Here is a 25,664-nt window from a genome sequence, read left to right on the forward strand (position 1 = left end):
GTGGTGAAGCAGTTTTGAGACAGGAGTAGGAGCGGGAACAGGAACATGCCAGACTCTCCCTATAGCCTGTCCCAGCCTGTTGGGGAAAAGAAACAGGTAAAAGCCGCTTCCATGGCCGGAGGAGGCGGAGGTATACCTCTCAGGAGTGAGGCTGTCCCCTTAACCTGTTGTCGGAGCAAAACAAGCAATGTAAGCCAGAACCACCCTCCAAGACAAAGAACTTCTATAGGAGAGGCGACCCCCGTTCCTCAACCTCACTGGAATAGAGGCATCAAAAGTTACAGAAGAATCGTCAGTCGTGGTACTGATATGGGGAAACCTCCAACTCATGTTCCAGAAGCATGATGCGGTATGGCACCTCTTCGAGGTATGAGCGGGACAGAGAAAGCCATCACCCCTTGCGTCACCAGTCCCGACACCGATCCTGCACTCACTGTCTGTCGACTGGCAATGGGCCTCAGAATGGTACTTCACAGGTGGACGGCAGGGAACGAGAAAGACCACACTCATCCTGATACCAGTCCTGTCACAGTACACTGAGCCGGGAGACCAGCGGAAGGTTGGAAATACGCCCTTTATTGGGCCTTGGGGGCCATGGCATGGGGGCGGTCCTACCCACAGGAGAATCATAGCAGATCAGGCTCCCATGCTTCTCCAGACTGGTCAGTACTGTGTAAGTGCAGGAAGGATACAAGTCATCGTGGTATACCCGACTTGTATTCTTCACAGCATTGGGGACCAGATGATTGATCATCGGAATGGAAGGGGGTGAGGGAAAGGGAAAGGTTGGGACCTTCAAGCCAAGTAAGTCAGTTGGATTTAGAAGAGGATATAGATCCCTCCTTTCAAGATTTACCAGAGGAAGAGGTCAGTTTTGCTGACTTTATCCTTAGGATAAGAGAGAAATTAGACCCTCCTGAACCTGAGAGTGAAATGCCCGACAGCGGTTCATGGAACAGATAGCGGACAGCTTACCAGAGGCCAAACAGTCCATCCAACTACCCTAGTCTCCAATGGTATGGGCCACTGTAAAGCAGTTGGATAACCTAATAGCAGGGGAGGAAGATTCCCTAGCCTCCTACAGTTCTCAAAAATTACTACCCCCTCCACTACTTTGACAAGCCAAATACTATGTCCTGGAAGGACCTACCTCCCTTCCTAGGAATGTGAATGTGGCACTTTGATGTTTGTCTGGAAACCCTTCCCTGAACACTTTGCTACAGATCGGCTGTAAGTTCACTAGTGGAGAATTGTTGAATACGGAAGTAGTGTTGGGAAGGGCATTGAGAGCCATCTCTTGGCTGGACAGCTGCCAAGGGCCAGTGGTGTTGGGCTAATACCCTACTGAAAAGAAGAGAGTCGCCCCTGTCATTGCCCCACAGACATATTTCAACAGATAGTTGGCTGAGCCTAAGGAACAGCCACCATCGGATGTGCCTGTGCACTTTCTTCCAGATCCTCTGAATCAGGCAATAACAGACAAGGAGGAGGACATAAAAGATATTCTCTTGTCAACCCCTTTCAAATCAGCTACTAGAGGACTGTCCTTCAGTATGGGGAACCAAGGTAGACTGGAGAAACTACCAAGGCAGACATTTCAGACCAGATTTCACCAGAAAGGCTCCCAATCCTTCTGCTGGAGATCACGAGAAGGAAAGCAGTCCTTCCGCACCACCCTACCTTTCCGTCCCAGGAAACGTAACAGGATGGTAAAGAAAGGGGGCACTAGATGAGTGGGGAAGGACCACCCCCCTCCACAATATCAGACCAGAGTGGGGCCATGTCTGGGGAACAGGTGGGCAGAGTGGCAGAAGGTTGGAGCAGAGGAATGGACAGTCCTAACACTCAGGAAGGGATACGTCCTCCCCTTCGAGCAGAAGCTCCTCTTAACAACATCTCCACTCGAGTTACGAGCAACTCCACTAAGTAGAGAGCCCTCCAGTGGGAAGTTAAAGACATGTTACAGAAAGGGGTGGTAGAAATAGTGGAAGTAAATACACCAGGATTCCTGGTGGAGAAGGCATGGGGTTGGAGACCCATCATAGATCTAACAACATAGAACGCCTAACTTGTGTCTCACTCCATTCAAAATGGAAATGCCCCAGTCGATTTTGGCGGCGATCAAGGGAGGAGACTTCATTGTCTCGTTGGATCTACAAGACGCTTATCTCCACATCCCAATACACTCATCCTCCATGAAATTCCTATGGTTTGTGCTTCAGACTTCCAACAGCTTCCCAAGTATTTACCAGAGTCTTTCAGCTAGTTTCAGAGTGGTCCCACAAGAGCAGCATCTATATACGAAGCTACATGGATGACTGGCTCATTCTAGCACCGACAGCGGAACAGGCAGAGAGAGACGGACAAATTGTTGAATTTGTGCAGACACCTGGGAATTCTGATCAACCTTGAGAAATCAGACCTGGTACCGACACAAAGGGTCAGATACTTGGGCACCTGTTACAAGAGAGAGTATCCAAGTTCCTGAAAATATCCGACGTGTTCCTGTCCAACCCTCACCAATCAAAGAAAAAATGGCAAATACTTATAGGTCACCTTGTGTCCCTGGAGAAGTTAGTACCAAGGGGCAGGACCCACATCTGCTCCTTGCAATGGAACTTGAACTCAACAAAAGCCAAACATAGATAAGGAGTGGTGTGATAAGTGTGACAGATAAACGAACAGGATCTGTGGTGGTAGAGGGATCCAAAAAACTATCTGCAGGGAGTGCAATTAAGTCTGCCAGCCCCGGAGATGATGGTATTTTCAGACGAATCCGGAAGGGATTGGGGTGTCCACCTGAACGGAATTTGTGTTTCGGGGAAGTGGGATGAACATCATCACAACCACATCAACATCTTGGAAGGTCAAGCAGCCTGGCTGGCACAAAAACATTTTCAAGAACCCCTCCAAGGGAAGACCGCTGTAGTCATGAGCGACAACGCCACAGTGGTCGCATACTTGACCATGCAGGAATGGTCTCCTGTGTTGTAAACCTGGTAACTGTAAAAATACATGAGTGGTCAGAGACCAAGGGACTAACACTGATGGCCAGGTACATCCAGGAAAGAAGAACATTGTGGCAGACACTAAGCAGAGCGGACCAGACAGTGGGTCATTAGAGCAGGCGGTGGTGGACAGTCTATCCAAGTTGTGGGAGGGCCCTACGTTAGATCTGTTCGGACAGTGAGAAATCACAAGCTGCCATTGTACTGCTCTCTGGTACCCAACAAAGGAGCCATCCTGCAAGACACATCCCAACACCAGTGGGACAACCTGGTCATATATGTTTTTCCTCCTTTCAACCAGATATGGGAGGTCAACAACAGGTTTTTTGTGTCCCAGGGACTAAGGGTGACTCTGGTAGCTCCAAAATGGCCACAAGCAGATTGGTTTGCAGATCTTCTCCACCTCTGGGTAGACATACCAAGACAGTTGCCATCAACCCCCAACCTGTCGAGGCAGGAACACAGCAGCCGAGTGCATCAGGCAGTACATTCCCTCCAGCTTCACAGATAGAGGCTATCCAGCAAGTGCTTAGATAAAAATGTTTTTCAAGAGAAGTTGCAGCAGTCATTGCCAGTCCCCTTAGACCATCCTCCCTCAGCCTGTAACAGGAAAAGTAGATCTTCCTTCATTGGTGCCGTGAGAGGGGCGTATATCCCCTCAATGCAGCTGTGAAGGGTATAGTGGAATTCCTCCTTTTTATATGACACAAGAAACATCTTTCCCTGTCAGCAATTAGAGGCTATAGGGCCGCCCTCTCCAGGGTGTTCAAATGAAGGGGCATAGACTTGGTAACATTATGGAAGTTGTCAGACATGAAAATTTTCTGGAAAAGTTGCATACCCAGAAATTTAAAGCCACCAGAATGGAGTGTCACCAGGGTCCTTGCTGCACTGAGAAAATCTCTGTATAAACCGATCAGAATGGCCTCAGACTGCAATTTGACTCTAAAGCAGTGCTCTTGTTGGCATTAGCATCTGCGAAAAGTGTGGGCGAAATTCATACCCTTTTGCACGAGGTCACTCATACTTATGGATAGACAAAGTTGGGGTTGACCTTCCTGGTGGCATTTGTAGTGAAGACTCAGAATGCCACCTCACACAACCCAAGGTTCAGTGCTTTTTCCGTTCCCTCCCTCAAGGAATGAGTGAACAGGACGAAATGGTGCTGTGTCCAGTCAGGGTTCTGAAAACCTACCAAGAATGGACAGCCTCCCACAGGCCAGCTTGCCGTAGGTTTTTTGTAAGTATGGGTTGGAAGAAGAAAGAGAGATCAAAGAACACCATCTCCTACTAGCTGAGAAAAGTAATAAGAAGGGCATACAGTTCGGAAGAGAGTGGGGACCCTATACCAGCCAGAGTCAAGGGACACAACAGTATAGGTATAGGTCCGTCAATAGCCTTTAGGAAAAAGTCCTGTGTGGCGGGGTTTGGAAGAGGCAAACGACCTTCACCTCTTTCTACCTAAAGGACATAGCACACAAGTCCTTAGACACATTAAACTTGGGTCCAATAGTGGCAGCACAACAAGCAATTTAAAGGCACAGGGCTACACCACAGCTCCATCAAAAAAACAGAACTTCATCACAGCTGCGTCACAGGAGATGAAATTTTCTCCGTCCTGTCCTGCAGATCATGTGTGAGTACATTCCACAACATGTTGTCTTACAGGTCTAGAAATTGAGGGATGTACCACTCTAAGGTGTTTTAGGGAGAGATCAGCCTCCCATCTATAGGTGAGGCTCCATATACGAAAGTGTAGGGGAGTATTTGTATTGGAACAAATACCAAATTAAAAACGAATTTTGTATTTTTCCTAACATATGAACCTACACTTTCATGTAGATAAAGTTACCCTGCTTGTACCGTCCCATGTAGACCGATCTCCCACCCCTTCTGTGAAGGTTGGTGCAAGGATGAGCATGGACTGGAGGTCAGTGTGGGTCAGACGGGGCATCCTGTGGTAAAAGTAAAGATTTTGTTTGAAGAGACGAGTCTAGAAACAGCTGAGCATAGTGTAGCGAAGAGAACACTCCATATATGAAAGTGTAGGTTTGTATGTTAGGAAAAATACAAATTTCTTTTTAATTTGGTATTTTTTATATGCAAAAATATTATCTAATTGGTCTACGGATTGTTTGTATGCAAAAATATTATCTAATTGGTGTATGTGACAGACCTTCACATGCAATATGTTCATTTTGATATAATAGTGTTCCATATTTGTTGCATGGGAGGATAACTTTACCTGTAGGTGCTAGTTTTCTTTCTTAGATTAGTTTTAATTAAATTCATTCTTAGTTTTGACCTTTTTTATATTTTTACCTTTGTTTTCTACTTCAGTTTTGTTGATTCTTACTGATTATACATTATCTTATAGCTTCTTGTTTTGATTATACAGGGTTTCATATTGATGCACAGGTAATCTATTTACATTAAAAAACTTACTTTTCAGTAAATGTTGATAGTAATTTGGTCTTGTTTTTTTAGCATGCTCATGTAAAGTTTAATTTCTGTTGCCATGGATTTACAGTTGAAGCTGAAGGAGAACGAATATGTACATTCTTCGATGAGAATGATTGCCGGTTCACTTTTGTTTATGGCTATGACGAAAATAAGGATCCAGTTGTTCGTGTGCAACAGACACTTGAGTGTCCTCCCAAGTTAGATATTCTGGGTTAGTATCCATTCAGAGCTTCGATCTACCAAGTAACTTTTTTGATTGGTTTGCATTATTTTAGAAAAATAGTACATGAATATTAAAGTGTTATTTAGATATTTCATATAATGTCATTACAAAAAATAGTGCTATGGAAATTTTTTGTTTTAGGTATTGTACTTGGTGTCATTGGTGCTATTGTAGCAGTTGGGTTAGCTCTTCTTTTGATGTGGAAGATCCTCACAACAATTCACGATCGACGGGAGTTTGCACGATTTGAAAAGGAGCGCATGATGGCGCGATGGGATACAGTAAGTTGTTTTTGGTTTGGTTTTTCTGCATTTGTCACTGCAAATTTTGAGATGTTGCTTTATTTGAATTTTTTTAAACCATTTTATTTTTTGTTACAGGGAGAAAACCCCATCTACAAACAAGCTACATCAACATTCAAGAATCCTATATATAATGGAGGGAAGTAAGGTATTCACTTAAATCTCACCTCTTAATATTATTATACTTGAAAAATGTTGCAGTTGTGTAGTAGCAAAGTTGGTGTATGTTTCTCTTATTATTTGAAATAAGGTACCGAATCTGTGTTTGACACTTCTTATCTCAGTTTATCATGATATGAGAGAAGGTTTTATATATATTCTAGTTTTTCATATAGGAAGGGAATTAATATATGATGAAAAAATGTAACACATTTATGGAGTGACAAAAACATAAGTTTTAAAGATATGAAGTGTTTATATTGTCAAGAATCTAATTAACAGTCATTAACTTTTGAGAAAAGCAGGTAAATTGCAAAGTCAGTGTATGGTAATGATAAGTAAGGCTTGCTGGTATTCCAGTGCCTATGTGCCAATGCTAAGTAGATACGTATTTTTTCTTATTCAGTGCATAGATATACATTGTATATAGTTGTGGTGCTTATTCAGTATGATATTTTTATGTTACATTTATTCTTGAGTCATTTAATGTGCTACTAAAAAACATGTGTAGTGTAGGGTCATAAAACTTATTTTTGATTGTTGAAAGAAGAAAAAAAAGTTTAAGCATTAATGGCACTGCTATGGAGCAAGCATTAGCCAATCGACAGGAAATTTTGTGGGAGTTAAAATCAAATGGTTTAGAGAGTTATTGATTTAACTTGCATTCAATAAACAATCTTTTATTCATCTTTTGTGAATTGTGATACCAGGTGTTTGTATAGTATATACAGTACTCTGTTAACTGGGTTGCTATCTCATTTTGAAAATATACTCAAAACTACAAATTTTATAGAGTATTAGTTAAGTGTATATTTGGTGTGTGCATTGACAAACTTCCAAGAGATCTTTGTTTTACTCTGCTGATGTGTTTGTTATTGTCATTTTTACTTACTGAAGTAATAAATTATATGTTTATTTTTGTTCAGTCCAAAAATAGGAAATAATAATATTTGGTGCTAAGTACTGTATATTGGGCAGCTTGCAGAAAGCACTCTGTAAATGTTTTAGTTTCTGTGGAATTGAAAAATTATTTTGAAAACAGACCTGAAGTGACACAAAAGTACAGTTCTGTCTGTTTGTTTCTTAGAAAACAAAAGTCAAGGTCACAGTTATTTTATGCTTGAAGGTAGGAAGTTCTTTTCATTCACAAGTTGTCATTTTACTACTGTATTTTAATATTTGTGAAGTCATATTTACACCAAAAAATATTGTAGTAGTATTAACAAAGCTTTAATAGCTGAGTGTTTTAAATTATATGTGAAATTAGTTGATAATTTAATTAAATAATTTTACTGTTATGTTTTTTAAGACAGGATTGCCCTTAAGGTAACATACTTGGATAATGTTTTTGTATTATCCTTTTAACATAGTGCCTTGGAAATACTAATTGTCTGAGTGCCTCACTAAAGCTTTTACACAGTTTTAAATGGCCAAGTGTGCTAGTTGATAGGACACATTACAAGTATTACCAATTTTAAGATCCTTGCTCTCAACTTTTTTTTAATCCAGTAAATTTAACTTGGGTGTTTGGCATAAGGTTGGAATGTATGCAGTTCATTTATTTTTCCAAAATAATTTTTATTGGCCATTCTCTCCTGTTCCTTTCCAGTTCAAGTTACTGAATTATGAAAATTGAGAATATCTGTATATGAATCTCACCTTAAGCACTAAAAGCTCTTCGATTTCTGTTTTTAACATAAATAGCCTTTGGAAAGATGCTTACAAAATATGTTCAAGAAGTTACTCACAACTTTGGATTTTATTGTCTGTTACATTTCCATTTATTTATTATACTATGATAATGAAGTATTAGCTTGAGACTGTTGCCTGATTGTAGGTGTAGCTATTATACATTAATATCACATTAATCAGTGTGATTATAAAAGTTTTGAAGTAGTTTTTGAAGTGCATGGATTTTTTCTCATTTTTCCATATGTAATGAAGTTTCTTTGAATCTCATGTTCACTTTTCATTGATCTCACAGCAGAATTTGATCTGAAAGATTTTGGTGATACTAAGTATGAATGAATTTTACTGTACTTTTTTCTTATTCAAGCTATTTATATTTAATTTATCAGATTATACTAAAGTCATGTTAAACATATTTTGTTGTAAACTTGAACAGGGTTAAATATAAGTCTATGTAATAACATTTGAGATCTGTTGATAGCAAGTTTCAGTTTGAACTTTAGTGGAATATTATTACATGCTATTGAATGCAAGCATGAGTAAGAAGCCAATCGTGAAGTGCACAACAAATATATATATATATATATATATATATATATATATATATATATATATATATATATATATATAATATATATATATATATATATATATATATATATATATATATATATATATAATAAAATTAAAATTACTAATTTATAGTTGCATTTATTTTTTACTTCAGACTCCTTATTACCCATTGGCCCAGCCATTTGAAGTAGTGGTGGAACTTGCATGATACAAGTAAGAAATTGACAAAAGGAGTGATTATTGGCTATTGTTATTTTTTCTACTTTGGTATCTTCAACAAGGCCAGTTAAAAGTACCCAGATGAAATCTGAACCTCTATTAATTCTCTTATATTTTATTTCATTTTCCTTTCCTGGTCTCTGACTAACATGCTGTTAATGGCCACTGCCAGAAAAAAGCTTAGATTAACTTCACACTGGTTATGGTGAAGAGTGGAGATGGATGGCATGACTTTCCATCTATAGAGCTGAGTACTTGATGTGGTTGAACAAGGGAAACACTCATGTCAGACTTGACTTCAGACTGATAACACCCAAGACACCCAACCCATCACCTTGCTGTTGTAACAGGGGCCACTCTCTCAGAGAGGAAGAAAGGGAGAAAGGAGAAGGAGAACCAGTCACTCCTAACCTTTCACTTGCCAGTCGAATACCAGTTCCTACTGAGTGTGAAGGATGGGGTGATGCCACTATCATCTTGAGCTCTTGTCTGGGTTGTGTACTTTCCCTTCATACTGGGTGTCACACGCCTTCAGATCAACTCACAAACCTGGAAAGACCTAGTGTTCTTGAACACCACTTCCTTGGCTCTGTTAGAACAACTGAAGAAAAATCAGCATTCAAGACTGAGATGTTGTGATCTCTTCAGATATCATGTAACACTCAAACGGGCGCAGTAGTATTCCACGCATCACTACTTAAAGTCCAGTAGGGAGGTGGCTGAAAAAAGACTTGAACTTATATGACTGACAGTTCAAAGTCTTGATGAAATCTGGGACAATCCCAAAGAGACAGAACTGTCACAGACATGAGAGCCCAGATAACTCGCCTGCACCTATGACAATGTCAGGGCTATTGAAAACAGTCTTTGGGTGTAGATCTATCCATGACAACTTTGTACAGATTTGACAGGCTACAAGTCAAAACTCCAAGGGATGAGAGTGCCACGTCGCTAGGGTTTGACTCCCTGATAGAGCAAGACTGTTTAGAGCTTCTCCTGAGAATAAAAGTTCTCCCTTGAAAAGGGGAGATCCACCTCTGGAATCAAAGCCTGGCCTAAGACTGATCCATGCCTTCAGTGGTGGGTCAGAAAAAAGCCTCTTACAGCAAAGGTGGGTGAAAAAACACCAGTACCTGCTGACAAGTAGCTCGGTCCAAAAAAATGCCTTGTCTCCAACAACACACTTGGAGACAATCCTTCCTTGGTAGACAGCTGCATAGGGAATGAAAGTATTCTGAAGCTCCTATGTAGTCATAGAGGGGCCCTTCCTGATGGAGGAAATATTGGATATTCTCTAAATGTGAAGTGCCAGAACTCTTGTACCAGGAGATAATCAACTAAGAGTGGCTGAATCTGATGGTCAACCAAAGAGAAGAACTCTCAGGACCTTGGACAACAAGGCTAGCAGGTCTGGGTGTTACTCGGTATGGGCACATAGGAATCACCAGAATCCCATGTAGAAGTGAAGAAATAAACCTTTCATTTATTACCTACTAAAAAGGTGGAATGACAAGAAAGACATAAGGCTTGAGTGACTTCCAGGAAAGAAAGCCTTCCTCCATGCTTAATGCAATCCAAACATGGAGAAGAAATTACTTCCCAGAGCCTCCTGCTGTGCTGAAAAACAGCCAGGTGTAAGCTTGAAGCCTGGAAATCTTGAACAATTTCCTCGTCGTCCAGGTGTCTAGGAACCAATACTGTAAGTCCATTTTACTTGTTTCTGATGGTAGATCTGGTGCAAGAGTCCAAAAGGTATCTGGACCTCGGCTCTAAAATGAGGCTCCCTTCCCTGAGCAATGCCAAGGTATGCGCCCCACCCCTCAGTGGATGCTTCTGCAAAATGAAGGTATCCCTGAGGGAAAAGTGCCTAAAGGCACATCCAAGTGTGGTTCCACAGTGTTGATATTATCAAGTAAACTGTCAGGCACGGCAGAAAGCTTGTGCGCAACCTCTGAGTTTGCTGGGTAAAGACTCTTGCTACTTCTGTAAGCCAACACACCCAGGTGGTTACTCTCTGCTTGACAATTAGTAGTAATATCTCGTAGTTTATCGCCACTAAACTCGAGAACAAAGATTGCGCTATGGCAACAAACGGCAGCGAGTTCACCAGGACAACAAAACCCAAACCCTTAGGAACGTATGAAACTTGCAAAAGTGTACGTGCTGACACCATTGTGGACTCTATTGTAAGATTTTGGGGGAAGAGGTGATTGAAAGCCCTGAACGAAAACCTTCCCGTGAGAGTGAACCGTAGGTCTTCTGAAAGGGGCGAGGGACATGTGTGTGTGTGTGAGAAAATACCCATCCTTCTAGCTTGCCAATTCTCAGCATTCCACACAGTCCTACTGAAGGTGAGGTCCCACTGCTACCAGAAACAAAACGAGGGAATGTACCTGGAGAGAGAGTAAGTATCAGAACCCAAAGGGAGAGAAGTAAGTATTCTTCCCATAGCATATCCACTCGTCAGGTTACCGAGACAAGTCACAGTCGTGGAGAAATGACCTGACAGACATCCTCTTGCAAACAGCAGTCAAGGGAAAGAATACTAACTTTACATTCTCCCTTTTCCTTCTTTCCCAATTGCAGGAGTGGTTAAAAGTGAGATGAAACTCCTCAAAAAAGAAGTCTGGGATTCTAGATGAGAGGCAGGAAGTCTGGAACCTCCATCCTGACTAAGAGAAGGCCAATTGTACATAAAAGTCCAACTGTAGTGCCTCATAACCCCAGGAGTCTAAAGGACACTGCCTGGCAAAGACAGGTGCTGTTATTCAACCACACCAACTTGGCACAGCCTCTGTTTTGATTCTCGGTGTCAAAACTTGCCCAATTGGCTCCCAGGTAGTGGTCTGGTGGGACAAATAGCCAAAAAGGTCTGCCCCCCAACAAGTGTCTTAACCCTTAAACGCCGAGCCTCTATTTACAAAAACGTCTCCCGTATGCCGGCATCGTTCGGTGAGTTAGCGCCGAAGCGGAAAAAACTTTTTTTTCAAAAAATCACAGCACGCTTAGTTTTTAAGATTAAGAGTTAATTTTTGGCTCCTTTTTTTGTCATTGCCTGAAGTTTAGTATGCAACCATCAGAAATGAAAAAAAATATCATTATCATATACTGTATAAATATTGAAACATATGACAGCGCAAATAAAAAAGTTTCATATATAATTTTATACAAATCGCGCTGTGAGCAAAACGGTTAAAGCTAACGGGTTATTTTGTTTTTCTTTGTATTGTACACTAAATTGCGATGATTTTGGTATATAACAAATTGTAAAACGATCAAAGCAACACAGAGAAAATATTATCACAAAATGATGCATGAATTCGTAACACGTGGACGTAAAAAAATGTTTTTCAAAAATTCACCATAAATCGAAATATTGTGCTAGAGACTTCCCATTTGTTGAAAAATGAAGCTAATTGATTGAATATTACTAGACTGTAAGTGTTTTAGCTTACAATTGCAGTTTTCGACCATTTCGGTCGAGTTAAAGTGGACAAAGTAGAATTTTTTCTATTTATTATGATTTATATGAAAATATTTCAAAACTGATAAAAGCTACAACAATGAGTTATTTTCTGTTGTATTGTACATGAAATTGCGCACATTTTCATATATAAAACTTTATGTAACGACTAATATAAAACTGTGCAAATATTACGACAACGTGACAAAAGAATTTCTGAGATGTTTGGCCGAAAGTTACCGCAAGAGACGTAAGGAAAATGTTTTTTCAAAAATTCACCATAAATTGAAATATTGTGCTAGAGACTTCCAATTTATTGCAAAATGAAGGTAAACGATTGAATATTACCAGAATGTAAGAGTTTTAGCTTACAATAGCCTTTTTTTACCATTTCGGTCGAGTTAAAGTTGACCGAAGGTTGAAATTTTGGCAGTTATCGTGATTTATGTGAAAATATTTCAAAACTGATAAAAGCTACAACCATGAGCTATTTTCTGTTGTATTCTACATGAAATTGCGCACATTTTCATATATAAAAGTTTATGTAACGACTAATGTAAAACGATGCAAACATTACGACAACGTGACGAAAGAATTTCTGAGATGTTCGGCCGACTTACCGCGCACAGACGTAAGGAAAAAAGTTTTTTTTTTTCAGAAATTCACCATAAATCGAAATATTGTGGTAGAGACTTCCTGTTTGTTGCAAAATGAAGGTACATGATTGAATATTACTAGAATGTAAGAGTTTTAGCTTATAATTGCGTTTTTTTACCATTTCAGTCGAGTTAAAGTTGACCGAAGGTTGAAATTTTGGCAGTTATCGTGATTTATATGAAAATATTTCAAAACTAATAAAAGCTACAACAATGACTTATTTTCTGTTGTATTCTACATGAAATTGCGCACATTTTCATATATAAAACTTTATGTAACGACTAATATAAAACGGTGCAAACATTACGACAACGTGACGAAAGAATTTCTGGTGCGGACATAAGGAAAAAGTTTTTTTCAAAAATTCACCATAAATCGAAATATTGTGCTAAAGACTTCCAATTGGTTGCAAAATGAAGGTAAATGATTGAATATTACTAGAATGTAAGAGTTTTAGCTTACAATTGTGTTTTTTGACCATTTCGGTCGAGTCAAAGGTGACCGAAGGTTGAAATTTTGGCAGTTGTCGTGGTTTATATGAAAATATTTCCAGACTGATAAAAGCTACAACCATGGGTTGTATTTTGCTGTATTTTACGTGAAATTGCGCACATTTTCACATATAAAACTTTATGTAACGGCTAATATAGAACAGTGCAAAAATTACGACAAAATGACGAAAGAATTTCTGAAATTTTCGGCCGAGTTATCAGCAAGGGCGTAAGAAAAAGTTTTTTCAAAAAATTCACCATAAATCGAAATATTGTGCTAGAGACTTCCAATTTATTGCAAAATGAAGGTACATGATTGAATATTACTAGAATGTAAGAGTTTTAGCTTGCAATTGCGTTTTTCGACCATTTCGGTCGAGTCAAAGTTGACCGAAGGTTGAAATTTTTTGTAGTCGACGTACGGTACGTCCACTTGGCACCCAACAGACAATTTTAGTCGACGTATGATACGTCCAGTAGGCGTTTAAGGGTTAACAGTAGCCTCTTCCTTCAAGCCAGCCCTTGTATAAGATGCCACATTTGCTACAATGAAGGACCAAAGATCCCACACGAAAACATGCATGGTAGACAACTCTTAAGTCACTACCATCGCAGTTGAAAGAGGAACTCTCCCATCTTGGAGAAGGTCTATTGAGAGACTAACAGAAACTGGGTGAAAACAGTATCTCCCTGTGTTGTCAGTTTGATACTGTCCAGGCAAAGGAGTTTCCTTTTCAACGAGTTGGGTGGAGGAGGAGGATCCTCACTAGACTGGTTAGGCCTATATGAATTCCCTTTACAACTACAGTTGAAACATGTGGCCCCAAAACACTACTGCTAGTAAGTCATGATCAAGACAACTGAACGAGAGCCTAGGCTCTTTTTAAGTCAGAAGATGCCTCACCCGTAGATTTCCTGAAGGTCTTGTGCACCACATAGAGAGTAAATAATATCTGGAGGTGTACCATGAAGTACAGTGGTCTTCCACAAGGGGGCTGCTGCAGAGCCTTGCAGCCATCTTCAAAAGCCTGATAACCACGCAAATTGAATAGGGGCTTAGTGTGGTTGTGGTTTTTTCATTCCTTATCACATTAATGATCCTGTACATCCATCCTCATAAGTGATTCTACCTGACTGGTAACTAACATGCTGCATGTTTATTTCTCATTTCAATGCGAAAGCACCCTTATTTCTTAAAATAAGACCATAATATGTTTCATAAGAGTGAAACATGTTATATATATCAAAACTGTAAGAAAATATTAAGTGCAGTGAAGTTTCAGAAGAACAGTGACAAAACATTTCCAAACTTTCGGTCATCTGGCGCCAATCCATTCAACAAAGAAAAGTTTTCATCAAACCTGGGTTCAAATGTTAAAATATTAAAAAAATATTCTTATCACTTTCATATTACTTGCATTGCAACCATAAAATTCTAAATAGTCCTATTTGACTATTTCTACCCCTTGATGCTGAAAAAAGATAAAGAAATAAATACAAGTGTTACCGTAGCTGAAATGCATCCACCAATATCAACGGGTGGGTGCGGCCTGTGTGATGCAACTGTTTTAAGCAGCGGCAATGTGAACCAGCTGGAACGTAGGTCTACAATGTGCAGAGATATAAGGAAATAATTTTGTAAATAGTTATTTTATATTTATCGGAACATTAGTTTGTTCCTGCACAATATACAAACCGTTGGTCTTTTGCATAAAGAATTACTTTCAGCGCAGCTGGAAACAGCCGTTTAACTTCAAACAAGGTGATGGAGTACGTAGTTAACTATCAACTATGCGTGGGAGTCCCTCCCACCCAGTCGGTATACACCCACTTCAGTTTTGGCCATTGGCAAGGAAGGACATGTGCTCTTTTCCTCTCTGCCTGCAGTTCAACTTTATGTATTAGTGTATTGTTGATATTTCTGATATATGAATATAATATGTTCTATAATATATGCAAATGCAACTCCTTGTTTTACTTTTGAGTTTAAGCATTCAGTATTCTGATATAGTGGTCCATACTGATATATACAAACCCTACAACTTTTATTAGCCGATGATTTATCAAGCTGGTTTTAACGTTGCAAGGCAACGAGCTTAAATTGGTTTCTCACCTCGCTTACGTGTTTTGCTCTATGATATCCATACGTTCTCTTGGGGAGAATTTTACTCCTTTGTTGTATGAAGGAAGGTTTGTATGCTGAAAATTTCTTTGATGTAACGTTTTAGTTTTTTCAGATGTTATAGAGCTTGAGTGCCTGGGAGTAAGGGTTCTCTCGCTGGCAATAGATGCCCTGTGTGTTGCTGACTGCTCATTTTGATTCATCTGTGAGTATGAGAGGGAGAGAGAGAGAGTATGTTTGTGCTCGTTCCTCCTTCACATTCCCACACGAGAGTGGTGTAAGGGCCCTGGGACAGCGATGGTCTTGTGTAGAAGTCGAAGAAGAGAAACGATATTGTCGTCTTCGCCTTCATTTTCTTGGTACTCTCCCACGCCTTCGGACTTGGAACAGTGTAGCGGGTCTCTCCAAGACCCTGCAACTTTGGAGCACCAGGTGCACGGGTCTCCTCAGATATGACACGTCGAAGAGGTAATCCGTGTCGCCTATACTAGTTCCAGGAAGTCTTTTTTCCTGGACTAGGATGCACCTCGCCCGTGTTTATTCAGACACTTGGGTAGATGGAGCAACTGACGATTTTCCTGTATGCAACTCATAAGCTCGAGTGCACAAACCTCCAAGGGGAATTGTGTCACTCTGGGCAATCGGGTTTCATTGAAACCTCAAGTTACCTTTACCAGTATCATGGAGTTATATTCCTTCTTCTGCCGACACTTGAGTAGAGGGAACAACCGATGATCGATTCACTTGTGACTCAGGAGTTCCAGGTGTGCGAGTCTTGAGCTGGACTCTCATCACCAAGGGTACTCGGGTTTTTTCGAAATTGCAAGTTACCTTTACCAGTATTGTGGAGTTACCTCCACAGACTGGTGTAATCCTTCTTCTGCTCGAGTTTCTTCGGACACTCGGTTAGAAAAAGCAACTGATGATCGATCCATTCGTGATTCTGGAGCTTCAGATACGCGAGTCTCGAGCGGGACTCACGTCACCTCAGGTACTCGGGCTTCGAAGAAACCTAAAGCTACCCTTTACCAGTACCATGGAGTCACTCTGAGGGCTGGTATAGAGCCTACCTCTGCTCAAGATTCCTTGAATTCCTGGGCAATAGAAGCAACTGATGCACAAAAGATTCGTGATTCAGGAGCTTCAGGTGTGTGGTCTTCCAAGGAGATCTGCGCCACCCCAGGTGCTTGGGTTTCTTGGAAACCCTGAGTTACTGTTACCAGTTTTGTGGGTCAACCCTGCGGGCTGGTGTAGGAGAGAGAGAGTGAGTGGGCAGCATGCAAGCACTGTCTCACCCCCTGCCAGTACTCTCCTGAGTGCGTGGCCAGGATCCCATAACGGTGCAGCTGACTTGTGAGCCGTGTGCACCTGGAGAAGCTATCAACGAGTTCCCCATACAATCTTCTTTGCGTGTAAGAGGCCAAGGCCTTGAAGAAGACTGGGGCACATCTTAACCCTTAAACGCCTACTGGACGTATCATACGTCGACTAAAATTGTCTGTTGGGTGCCAAGTGGACGTACCGTACGTCGACTACAAAAGATTTCAACCTTCGGTCAACTTTGACTTGACCGAAATTGTCGAAAAACTCAATTGTAAGCTAAAACGCTTACATTCTAGTAATATTCAATCATGTACCTTCATTTTGCAAAAATTGGAAGTCTCTAGCACAATATTTCGATTTATGGTGAATTTTGAAAAAATTTTTTTCTTACGCCTCTTGGTAACTCGGGGCGAAAATTTAAGAAATTCTTTCGTCATTTTGTCGTAATTTTTACACTGTTCTATATTAGCCGTTACATAAAGTTTTATATATGAAAATGTGCGCAATTTCATGTAAAATACAGCAAAATACAACCCATGGTTGTAGCTTTTATCAGTTTGGAAATATTTTCATATAAATCACGATAACTGCCAAAATTTCAACCTTCGGTCAACTTTAACTCGACCAAAATGGTAAAAAAACGCAATTATAAGATAAACTCTTATATTCTAGTAATATTCAATCATGTACCTTCATTTTGCAACAAACTGGAAGTCTCTAGCACAATATTTCGATTTATGGTGAATTTCTGAAAAAAACTTTTCCTTACGCTCTGCGCCGCAGTAACTCGGCCGAACATCTCAGAAATTCTTTCGTCACATTGTCGTAATGTTTGCATCGTTTTACATTAGTCATTACATAAACTTTTATATATGAAAATGTGCGCAATTTCATGTAGAATACAACAGAAAATAGCTCATGGTTGTAGCTTTTATCAGTTTTGAAATATTTTCACATAAATCACGATAACTGCCAAAATTTCAACCTTCGGTCAACTTTAACTCGACCGAAATGGTCATAAAACGCAATTGTATGCTAAAACTCTTACATTCTAGTAATATTCAATCGTTTACCTTCATTTTGCAATAAATTGGAAGTCTCTAGCACAATATTTTGATTTATGGTGAATTTTGAAAAAACATTTTCCTTACGCTCTGCGCTGTAACTCGCCAAACATCTCAGAAATTCTTTTCGTCACATTGTCGTAATATTTGCACAGTTTTATATTAGTCGTTACATAAAGTTTTATATATGAAAATGTGCGCAATTTCATGTACAATACAACAGAAAATAACTCATGGTTGTAGCTTTTATCAGTTTTGAAATATTTTCATATAAATCACGATAAATAGAAAAATTCGACTTTCTGGTCAACTTTTTAACTCGACCGAAATGGTCGAAAAACTGCAATTGTAGCTAAAACACTTACAGTCTAGTAATATTCAATCAATTATCTTCATTTTTCAACAAACGGGAAGTCTCTAGCACAATATTTTGATTTATGATGAATTTTTGAAAAAACATTTTTTACGTCCGCGTTACATTTAATTCATGCATCATTTTGTGATAATATTTTCTCTGTGTTGCTTTGATCGTTTTACAATTTGTTATATACCAAAATCATCGCAATTTAGTGTACATTACAAAGAAAAACAAAATAACCCGTTAGCTTTAACCGTTTTGCTCACAGCGCGATTTGCATAAAATTATATATGAAAAATATTTTTTGCTCTGTCATATATTTCAATATTTATATATGATAATGATATTTGTTTCCATTTCTGATGGTTGCATACTAAACTTCAGGCAATGACAAAAAAATGAGCCAAAAATGAACTCTTAATCTTAAAAACTAAGCATGCTGTGATTTTTTGAAAAAAACGTTTTTTCCGCTTCGGCGCTAACTCACCGAACGCCGCCGGCATACGGGAGACGTTTTTGTAAATAGAGGCTCGGCGTTTAAGGGTTAAAGATATCCCGAGTTCACGCCCAAGAATGTGCAGTCACTCCCTGGGTTAGCCGTCACCTGCGTCCGTGCGTATGAGCCGCTTGCATGGGGATAGCTTCCGCACACGTTTACGTGAACAGCCCTCAAGCAAGAACCCTCTAAGAAATCCTCTATTCTTAACCTATTGTAGATTATGTTAGAAGCATTAACCTAAGCCATGTAAAACAGTAGCTTGGGTTAGTTAAACAAATTAGTTTATAATAGTCAGCCTGAATGGCATGACATTCAAAATTAAATTTCACATAGCTCTTGCAAAAGGACTAACAGTGTATAAGTAATACACCCATATACTGGTGTCAAAGCTAACCTACATCTTAGAGTGTTTAAGTTAACATAGATATTTAATAAAAATTAATATATTACAGCTACACACTTGTAATCAAATTAGCCTATAATATTGAATATACTATCTATATAAGGGACTACAGACAATTAGTGCTAACTAGTTTTCTAATAACTTTTTAATATTACCAGAGGGCCGCCATTATGCAGGACCCTCAGCTTAAGTATTCCTCAGCAAACTGTTCGGTTCGCTTTTTGCCAGTGGGCACAGCCCATACCACCTGCCATGAGCATAGTCCTACCACCTGCCATGAGCATAGTCCTACCACCTGCCATGAGCATAGTCCTTGTAAAAAACAAGGAAAATTTGGTTCATTGCCAGATACGTGCAAAATTTGTAGTATGCTCCTGGCAGCAAGTTTTAAGGATGAAACGGCTCGTTTTTTGCTGTTTCGATTGGTCCTAGGGTTCAGCAGGGGTGAGGAAGGGGGAGATTATATCTTTCCGGCAGAGCTCTGGCAGCAGATATTTAACCCTTGCTCAGAGCAAGATCTATGTTTCGGCCAAAACCCAGTAACATCAGTTCTTGGAACTTCCCAGGTTAACCCTGCAGAGGAAGTAGAGGAATCTTTACATGGGGACGTCATTCTTACTAATTAATATGAAGTGGACATTGCCACTGAAATGACCCTGCTGAACCCAGAAAGCTCACGGACACAACTTTCAGCTAACCATGGGAGAAACCTTCCAGAAGGAATTCTATCCCCCATGCAACTATCAGATGCTGAAGAGGATCTTTCCCCACAAAAGGGATACTAGGATCCACCTAACCCCAACTGAAATTACTACATTTTCAGAGGGGCATAATAACTCACCTAGGACTTCTGCCCCCTGGTTAACAGGCAGTTACAGTTCAGTTGTTGAAGCTCAGTTAGATTGCGCAAGCTCCCCCAAAAAGGGATACACAATTTGTGGCACTTGATCAATTCCGTAAGGAAATTATGAGTAACATCAAAGATGTCCTTGTCACAGAACAGACATAATACATGATTCCGAACAGGAGAATTTAAGTCAGTCATGTACACCCCAAAGTGTAAAAGTACTGCATCCTGTAACTGAAAATTGAGAGTCGATACAAATTCTGCCCAAACAAGGTCTAATGTTAGAATTTTGACTGGAAACAACAAAATGGCTAGTTCAGACTATAAAACTTTAGATCAAAACACAAGGGCTCCATTTCTCACCCCTGATGATACTGATAATGCTTGGTGAGGCACCTCAATGTGCATTTTCTATCCTTATGGTAAGTATCTAATTGATGAGAGAAAACTGTGGTTGAAGTTGTACATGTAGAGTTTAGAGACAGGGCAGCATTCCCTAATAGAGAATGCTGCCTGGTACCATCTTCGCCAGACATGGAGAAACCACTAAAAGAAACTGTTCTCAAACCTGTGCCTAAAGCATTAAAAGCTATAGAAGACACCCTTTACCAGGTCAATGGAAAATGGATCTTTACTTCAATTTTGAATAAGACCCAAGTTGCTCACCAAGTAGCCCCAGCCTTCTGTCCCTTCACTTTCAAAATAATTAATCATGTGAAGGTAGATTTTCAGAATTTTGTAGTGACTAGAAAACGAGAGTCAATGGCAGAATTAAAGCCGTTTATCACAGTAAGCAGAATTAAAGCCATTTATCACAGTAATCCCAGTTTAGAAAAATTCCACCAAGGAATGGGCAATGCTTCAACTCCCTTTTGAAAGGAAAAAGCTCCCTTTAGACATAGCTACTCAGCAGTTTGGGACCCTTATGAGAAAAATTTCAGAGGGACATCCTTGACAGAATTTTATGCTAGGATCCACCTCCTCAGTACTATAACCACTACCACTTTGCTGGAAGTTGCCACCAAAAGGCTTCCAGAAGATTCCAGAACAATTTTTGCTGTTGTGGCCAAAAGTCTTATGAGAACCCAATGGGAAGTACTCTATGACTTTCTAGAGTGGCGCATAAAAGCAAGAATGGAAACATTGGAGGGCTCCAACAAGTGACTCCCCAATGTGACTTTATTACACTCTAACCCCTTCTGTAAGGACCTGTTTGAGGAGTCTGTTGTGGCTCAACTTGGTGAACAAGTCCGCCAACAGAATTGTACAGTGTATGCTCTTTTGAAAAAAAAAAAAAACGGGGGAATTCAGCAAACAAAAACCTGAAACTTCCCTTTACCTAACCCAGAAAAGGCTCTCTATGATAAAAAGTCATATAAGCCTTCAGTCACCCCCAAAAGTTTTCATCAGAAACAGGTAGGTGGTCAGAAGGGACAACTCCCTAAAATGGGACAACAACAACAGCAAGGGCATCTTTTTCACAAGGTTCAAAGACCTTATAGGGGAAAAGGAAAAGCAACACCTGCAATGCCTATCAAGGGCAAAGGCAGAGGAAGAGGTGGATACCAATAGGAATTGTATGGCCGGGGTTCAGCTTCGACGACACCACAGGCAATGGAAGTCTTCCCCCTTTGGGATACAGCATTATTTTCAATGAGCTGGTGTGGAAATGGTCTCATTCCCCCCCTCCTTTAAAGGCATTCTTCCTAAAGTCAGACCCTTCAATGGAAGATTACATGCAGAAGGCCCTGTTGAAGGGAGCCATAGAGAAACATGGCATGTCTCTTCAATGTCCCCAAAAAGGATTCCCCTGAATGAAGAGTGATCCTTGATATATCAACTTTGAACAAGCACATAGTTTGCCAAAAGTTTCGGATGACTACCATTGCCCAAGTACAATCAGTCATTCCAAAAGGGACCTGGACAGCTTATATAGATCTGAAGGATGCATACTGGCATGTCCCTATTGCCGTTCCCTTCTGTCCCTTCCTAGGGTTCCGGATAGGGAAATATACTTACAAGTTCAAAGTCATACCCTTTGCACTAAACATTGTCCCTAGAATGTTTACAAAGTTAGCAACAGTAGTTGTTTGAGAACTCAGACAAGAAAGAATACAGTTTATAGCCTACCTAGATGATTGGTTAATCTGGGTGCCCATAAGAAAAGAGTGCTTGAAAAATCTAAGAGCAGTGGTCAACAGCCTACAGCCAAAAGGATTTATAATAAATTAGAAAAAATCCTGCCACATGCCCAGCACTTTCAGTGGCTGGGACTGTGTTGGGATACTTTTCATGGCCTGTTTTCTCTCACTTTCAACACTCAAAAACAGAATAAGTAAGGACCTCAAAATGTTCCTTGCATAGCCCAGTTTCCAGATGGCAATTAGAACACGTAATGGGCCTGCTGCAGTTTGCATCAGTAATAAATCCAATGCTCAGATTGCAACAAAAAAATGAGAACAAATTCTGGCTAGCACATGCAAGAAAAAAGATGTGAGACTGACCTCATAAAAAGAATAAAAAAGTTGGGAAGATACTTTGGCCATGGACCCAGAAGGAATCTGGCGAAACAGATCGCCCTGACTCCTCCATCTGTATGAGTGACAACATACACCGATACCTCACTGACCAGTTGGGGAGGACATTGGGAGGATTGCCAGCTGCTGGCTGTCTTTTTGTCCTCAAAAAACTCAAACCTCCAGAGAGATATTTTGTTGGTTCTAGACAACGTGACTGCAATGTCCTGCATCAAGAGGTCAGGATCACATTCACCTCCTCTCAGTATGATAATGCTAGCCATCCTTTGGGTGTCGCAAGCAAATGAAGTGTTGCTTGTCTACAATTCACCTCACAGGGTCTTTCAATGCAATAATGGACTCTTTATCAAGGAAAATGACAGCCTCAACAGAGTGGGTGTTGGACAACCACTCCTTTCAAACAATAGCCAACATGCTTCCATAACTAGAAGTGGACCTGTTTGCCACAAACAAGAGTCACAAACTCCCAGTGTATGTGTCTCTGAACTTGGGCAATCAAGCAACAGCAAGAGGTGCCTTTATAGAAGATTGGAACAAATAGAGGATGACTTACCTTTCTCCTCCATTGTCCCTGATATCAAAGGTTTTGAGCAAGCTTCTAACCTTCAAAGGAACAGCTTACTTAATAGCCCCAATTTGGCCAAACAGGCATTAATTCCTATTACTCCAACAATGGATGAAGAGATCAATTCCACTACCGTCAGCTGTACTATCCCAGACAGTAGGAGGGAAAGTCGTCTACGCATCCTCCTTTCTGAGCCGAGACCTTCATGTATGGATTTTTTTAATATTGTCTACCGTGAAAATTACTTGCTCAATATTGCTAGGTACCTAGTGCAAAAACTATAGACATCGTCTATCCGACAATACCAGTCCGTATGGAAGATATGGTAAAATTATATCCATACTGAGAGCCCAGTTGAAATTTCTATGGAAACACATAAAATTTCTCATATACCTTTTTGGAGACAAACGCCTTGCTGTTACAACAATCATGGCATACAACAGCATTAATGGAACCCTTGCTTTATGGATTTGGGACTGACTCATATAGAAATTGTCACTTCCCTTCTCTGGTCTTTTGCATTATAAAGACCTGCTCCTGAAAGGCTTCCAATTACTTGGTCCCTGAACAAGGTGCTTAGACTTCTATCAACCCCTTAATTCAGCAGACCCAATACAACTACAATTCACATGATGCAAAAGGCTGTCTTCTTGATTGAATTAGCTTCAGGAGCTTGTATTAGTGAACTGGGGTCTCTTAGAAGGGGACAATACATCATGCAAGCAGCTGACCACCAACTGTTATTGTCCCTTGGTTCATCGCTCCTCCAAGAATGAGAATCCTTTAAGAAGTAAATCCCCTATTTTGATAAGAGAACTCAATTTAGCAGATGAGACATTATGCCCGGTTCAAGCACTTAAGGTTTACCTAGAAGTCTCGGCAAACATCCCAGAGGGTCTGATTCTCGTACACCCTGGCACAAACAAACCACTCTCTCTACAAAGGCTGAGAATAATTGTAGTGTCTCTCATTTAAAAGGCAAATCCACACTCCTCTCCTAGGTCACATGATATTAAGAAAGTAAGTATGTCATTGGCTTTCTTCAGAAATGTCTCTCACGAAGAAGTCTCCGAATGTACAGGGTGTTCATCAGAGACAGTATTCTTAAAACATTATTGGCACGAGCTCAAACAAATTTGACTACACTGTGTATCAGTAGGTGACATGGTTAGTCCTAACCCCTAGGCACTACAGTGGAAAATCAGGGGTCTTCTTGACGGTGAGTATGCTAATTATTGCTGGGGGAAGGTGCGACAAGACTGCAACCAAACCCAGCATGCTTAGGTAAGTCACTGTAGAACTTCACCCTAAAACATAAGTTTGTGTGTAGTTTTTTTTGTTCTTTGTTACCAAAACCCGAGGGGTATTTGGAAGAATAGGGCTTGAAACTTGTGGCTTGACCTCGGATCAAAAATGTTTTTTCTTTGGGTTGTTGGCATTAAAATTTGAGAGCTTAAGCCTTTTCATCACCTGTAAATTTCTTTGTAAAGCTCCATGAGGACAAAACAAGGAACTACACTATGAAAAAACAGGTTTTAACATAGAAAAAACATATTTTTTTATAGTCACTGTTGAGTCCTCAAAACCCTCCACTTCCCTGACGAAAAGGCATGGGATTTGGGCAAGGGGTCATCCTGCATTGACCAACAGAAAGTAATGCTTCTTGGTCTCAGTGTGGGTCTGTTTGTCGGCTATATGACGGACTGCACTTGCGCATTAATCACTTCTTCTTCTAGCAGGTTTTGACAGTGGAAATAACCTGGGTACAGCTTCGCTGAAGATAAGGGAAAGCGCCCTCTTCTCTTTGAGTCCATTACATACTCCATCATGTTATAGTGTTTATCACTACAACACAATACCCAGCCACTAGACCAGCTAAAAGAGAATTCTTTGAAATTAGTTTGATCGCCATGGAGCTCTGGTAGACTATGGAAGGGTAACTCCTTGAGGACTCACAGTGATTACCAAAAATAGATTTTCCTACGTCAAAACCTTTTATTGATATTTTGCTGTTTACATTAATATTAATATTGGAAAATTAGTAAATAATTTTTTTATCATAAAAAATGTATTTTGTCATGAAAATAAAATGAAAAAACAGTAATCAGTGAATATTGCTTTACAAAAAAATTTGAGAATTAGTGAATTTTCCACAGTATATTTAGAAATAAGTACCACAGGAAAACCCGCGATTAAGTGAAGCTGCAATTGCTGGTCCACGATCTAGCAGGGACCCACTGTGCAGTCATTCACACTTCTTTTCAACACATCAGAGGCTGGTCTCCTTCCTTTGCTCTTACATGACCAGGTGATGCAAACTCCCAGTCAGTTCATAAGTTTACTCAGAATCCTCCCTCCAAGAAGTAAGTCTTCGTTATTTATCGGATTGATGGTTTGTGTGTTGTGAAGGAACATATGACAACTTTTTAAAGTCATTTGTATTTATCCTAACTATACAAACCTGAGGTCCTTTACAGTTATATGCCCACATCAGCCACCCGTCATTCTGCTTCCTGGGCCAACAGGCATGGGTGCATACTGATCCGGTGGGCGGGACTCCTATCCGTAGATGGTAGCAACGTACTCCATTTCCTTGTTTAAAGTTAAACAGCCGTTTCCAGCTGTGCTGAAAGTAATTCCTTATGTAAAGGATCTCAAGTTTGTATAGTTAGGAAAAATTCAAATTACCTAAAAATTTG

General features: G+C 40.1%; 1 protein-coding gene across 4 annotated transcripts in view; it reads left to right on the plus strand.

Moving 5' to 3' along the window:
- mys (myospheroid) overlaps positions 1 to 7,089 on the plus strand; it is a 233,752-nt gene extending 226,663 nt beyond the window's left edge. For all 4 annotated transcript variants that reach the window (XM_067091665.1, XM_067091663.1, XM_067091664.1 and 1 more), the window contains exons 15-17: positions 5,539 to 5,682; positions 5,836 to 5,975; positions 6,075 to 7,089. In XM_067091665.1, the coding sequence (XP_066947766.1) occupies positions 5,539 to 5,682; positions 5,836 to 5,975; positions 6,075 to 6,143 (353 nt within the window). In that variant the 3' untranslated portion in view covers positions 6,144 to 7,089. The remainder of the gene's footprint in view (positions 1 to 5,538; positions 5,683 to 5,835; positions 5,976 to 6,074) is intronic.
- Positions 7,090 to 25,664: the final 18,575 nt, after the last annotated feature.

Source organism: Macrobrachium rosenbergii, chromosome 48 (genome assembly GCF_040412425.1).
Source record: "Macrobrachium rosenbergii isolate ZJJX-2024 chromosome 48, ASM4041242v1, whole genome shotgun sequence".
Lineage (NCBI taxonomy): Eukaryota > Metazoa > Arthropoda > Malacostraca > Decapoda > Palaemonidae > Macrobrachium > Macrobrachium rosenbergii.